Source organism: Elgaria multicarinata, chromosome 18 (genome assembly GCF_023053635.1).
Source record: "Elgaria multicarinata webbii isolate HBS135686 ecotype San Diego chromosome 18, rElgMul1.1.pri, whole genome shotgun sequence".
Taxonomy (NCBI): Eukaryota; Metazoa; Chordata; class Lepidosauria; order Squamata; family Anguidae; genus Elgaria; species Elgaria multicarinata.
In genome coordinates, this window is record NC_086188.1 from 23,645,454 (window position 1) to 23,649,954 (window position 4,501).

At 42.1% G+C, this 4,501-nt stretch overlaps 1 gene segment (V, D, J or C); it reads right to left on the reverse strand.

The window, feature by feature from the left end:
* Window positions 1-1,029, reverse strand: part of LOC134410870 (immunoglobulin lambda variable 3-1-like) — a 3,926-nt gene extending 2,897 nt beyond the window's left edge. Inside the window, 2 exon segments of the V gene segment in view lie at window positions 532-825; window positions 965-1,029. Of these exon segments, the coding sequence occupies window positions 532-825; window positions 965-1,010 (340 nt within the window).
* Between the last annotated feature and the right edge of the window lie 3,472 nt (window positions 1,030-4,501).

Sequence of the window (4,501 nt, forward strand, 5' to 3'; positions counted from 1 at the left end):
AACAGTAAAATTTAAATTTAAGTTAAAATTAAGTTTTAAAATACCGAGAGAATAAAAAGGTCTTCAGCTGGCGACGAAAGGAGTACAGTGTAGGCGCCAGGCGGACCTCTCTGGGGAGCTCATTCCACAGCCGGGGTGCCACAGTGGAGAAAGCCCTCCTCCTAGTAGCCACCTGCCTCACTTCCTTTGGCAGGGGCTCACGGAGAAGGGCCCCTGTAGATGATCTTAAGGTCCGGGCAGGTACATAATTAAGATTTTAACTAAAGCTAAATGAGTTTTATATTCATCAACTTAAAGTATTTTTTATTATTATTTGTAACACCAATTTGAATTCATGGCATTGCATATTCCCTTTGTAAAATTTTAGTTTAGATGTGCAATTTGACCTCTGATCATTTTGGGCTTCATGTCGTAACATGAAAATATTTGATTTGGTATGAAATATCATAGCGTTCAGTTCAGAGAAGAAATTCACATGTTAGGGCGGAAGGGTGAAGGTTTTTTTCTCAGTTCCCCACCAGAATTTATCACTGTGGAACGAGCTGCTGTAATACATTGCACAGTAATAATTAGCTTCAGCCTGAGTGCCGGTGATGGTTAAAGAGGCCGTGTTCCCAGAGCGGGAAGCAGTGAATCGATCCGGGATCCCTTCTCCCCTGCCGTATCCACCATCAGCATGCACATAGCGAGGACCCTGGCCAGGTTTCTGTTGATACCAGCCTGTGGTATATGGGTTACTGCTGATGGTGCAGGATATTGTAGCTGTTTGTCCCGGGGACACAGACACAGTGGCCGGCTGAGTCAATGTTGGCTGTGAACTGACACCTTTAAGAAAATGAATAAGCACCAACAATAAAAAGATGCATTTCCTGTGCTTCCAAATATCACAACATAGTTATTTTGAGATTGAGTACTGTTGTTGTTGGGTGTGTGTGTGTGTGAAGATGGTCCTTTGTACACTTACCTGAACAGTAACTGAGAAGTGTGAGGAAAAGCAGAGTCCTGGCCATGGTGAGCTCTTGGAAGGAGTTTGACTCTCTCTCAAGCAAACGAACATCTAGCCTGGATCGTCTGCCGGTCTTAAATTCATCTGGAACTGAGGGTTGATCAGTCATGCAAATGTGTTCATGCTTATTGGCTTGTCTGGAGATTGTCCACCTCCCGTGATGAGATGTGACGTTCTAGTCAAACCACTGGCCAGAAATGACTTTTGCATGAAGAGGATTAAAAAGAGCCAGGTGAAAACCATCCCTGCTTTGTCCATGACGGGGGAAATTGCAGCAGGCACAACAGATTGAGACCATTTTCTCTTTATAACAATAGTCTTGATGGAGAACAGCTGGACAATGGTCACCTAGGTCTAAATGAACATGCAGGAGAAAATAGGTGGGTTGGGGAATGAGCCCTTCTTTCCTCTGGTTCTCACCCAAGACCTCAACCCGTGGACTTTTCCTTACAGCCCTGGTTGTTCCAGGGTGAGGTGCAGCGTGTCGCCGTGTGTGTAGGCAGCCCATGCAAGCGGGCCAGAATCAGTGTTATATGTTCAAACCTCATTGTTCCAGTTATCAATCAGGCCGCTGCACTTTTGTAAACTGCCCAGAGAACATTTGTAAACTGCCCAGCTTAGGCTATGGGGCGGTATATAAATGTAACAAACAAATAAATAAATAAATAAAAATTGCACAAGCATCTTCAAAGGCTGCCCCACGCAGAGGGCATTGCAGTAATCTAATTTGGAGGCTACCAGAATATGGACAACTGAAGCTAGGTTATCCCTGTCCAGATAGAGGCATAGCTGGGCCAACAACCAGAGTTGGTATATGTATCAAAGTTATGTTCAAAACATGCAAGAACTTTACCCAAACGACGATAGGGAGTAATCCAGAACATAGCTTAAGTGCAATTGCAGTGAAAAATGTCAACTCTGTCCTTCTTCATCCTGCAGAACAGAGGATGATGTTGGAGAGTCTAAATCAGCTCCTGAGGACATATGGAAGCCACTGCGTCATGCCACAGGATTCGTCAAGTAGCAAGTTGCATATAGAGGAACTCAGACTTTTTGCCTTAAAGGGTTTGCACTTGCATAACACATAGATGTGCAAAGAAGATGAAGGGCCTGAAAGTCTAGTGAGAGACATGGGGGGTTGTCTGCAAAGCCAGACAAGATCTGTAGGTATGAGCAAAGAGGAACACCCAGAGGAAGTCCCCATGGATGCGGAACATTCTTCAGCTTCACTTCACCCAGGTGCAGTAAATGCTGAGTTCATCTATCAGCCAATGATGGAAAAAAATGGGCCAACATTTTCCCCTAAAGGATAAACCCAGAACAGCAAGCAAGCATCCAAAGATGAACCAGATTTAAGCTGCCGCTAAATTCCAGGCTTTCATTTTTAAACACTAAAGAATTCAGATTCTTTATTTGAAATGCTAGTTCAAATTCATGGTGTTACAAAGGTGTCGCATAGGTTCTTCTCCTTAATTTCTAGATTAGATTTGAAGTTGAACCTATCATAATTTGAAGGCTTAATTTCATAATCTGAAAGCATTTAATTTTGCATAAAATGTCCTAGAGAGCATCCAGTCTCTAGTAGGGATATGGTCCTCAAATAAACAGAATCTGTGCATCTTCAGAAAAACAAAGAAAAAATAGCTGGATTGCTTAGGAATTTGTAGGTCTGATTCATAGCAGTCCATAGCAGGTGTTCTTTGAAATGAACCTGAGCGACCATTTCAGCATTAAATTCTTCAATTCATACACTCCTGTTTGTCTCTATTATTATTATTATTATTATTATTATTATTATTATTATTATTATTATTATTTATATAGCACCATCAATGTACATGGTGCTGTACAGAGTAAAACAATAAATACCAAGACCCTGCCGCAGAGGCTTACATTCTAATGAAATCATAATAAAACAATAAGGAGGGGAAGAGAATGCACCAAACAGGCAGTATAAAAGTCAGAACAAAATCAAGTTTTAAAAGCTTTAGGAAAAAGAAAAGTTTTTAGCTGAGCTTTAAAAGCTGCGATTGAACTTGTAGTTCTCAAATGTTCTGGAAGAGCGTTCCAGGCGTAAGGGGCAGCCGAAGAAAATGGACGAAGCCGAGCAAGGGAAGCAGAGACCCTTGGGCAGGCGAGAAACATGGCATCAGAGCTCTTCGCTCTTATTATTATTCGTTATTATTATTATTATTATTATTATTATTATCATTATCCCGCCTTTTGCCCAATGCTGGGCCTCAGGGCGGCCAATATACAGTTTCATCCACTAATTCCAGCCTCTTAATAGCCTCCTCCACCCACCACCCACCTAATGGCCTCTTGAAAGTCAACAATGAAGGTTTCTTTTTCTAGCGATGGGCTAAAACCCATGTGCTCAATTTAGAATTGGGAACAGCAAACTTTGTATTTCTCAAAAAGGATCACACACATACACACTACTTAAAGTCATCTTTGTCTCATATTTCACTTTGAGTAGCTCCTTCCTTTGTACCATGTAGGGAGGTTGAAGAAATCCTCAATGGACTCGATGAATCTGACCTGCGGGTTGCAGTCTGCGTTCTTTGAGTGTTGGGAGAATTTCACTAATTTTCATAAGCAGCGTCATCTTCTTCACCCTTAATGATTGACAATGGTTAAATAGCCCGTGCCTCCAGAGTGGGAAGCAGTGAATCGGTCTGTGATCCCTGGTCCCTTGGTCCTGCAGTGCCCATCACAGTACACAAAGCTCAAAGCAGCTTCCCAGAAAGAGAACTCAATTCATCAAAAACAGAGCCATAAAGCCAGCATCAAAGCAGCAGTGATGAAACAAGCGATAAAACCATCAAAGAAAATAAATACATAAATAAATAGCATTGTTTGACACACTACAGTGTTCCGTAACAAGCAAGGCTTGTATTTTCTTCCCCTTTTTTGTTTTGTTTTGCTTAACCTGTCCATTCTGGGATGGACAGGTTCCACTTACTCCCAGATTCATTTCCAGCATGGATTTTAAGAATTAGGTACCCAGCCATCCAGGGAATTAATCCAGATTTAGCCCTGGGGCAACGTCAGGAATGGAAGGGGATGTGTCCTACTTTATAGAGGACAGCCCTGTATCTGAAGGACTGTCTGGAAAATGTCTGCTATTTGAAGGCATCCTTTATTTGACCAAGTATGGTTTAATGATAAAGAACCATACGAAAGGAGAGTTGGGCCTTGATGTGGTCTATCAACAGGTTAGGAGAACCTGGACTGCAGATGGAGCAGGCACACCTGGTCCCAGTCTTCTGTACAACGATGAGATCTGTTTTGCATTTCTATTTCGATTCTAGTCATTATTCCTAAATCTCCCATCTCGAGTTATGAGTGGGCACATGCAAATGTGATGCAAATCTATGTTCCCTTTTTGGGGGGAGGTGCGATGCAGTTCCTATTTTTGAGCGATGCTAAAGTGACCGCCATAAATCTGCCCGTGAGATATTTATGTATTTGATTTACCTAAGGGACTTACAA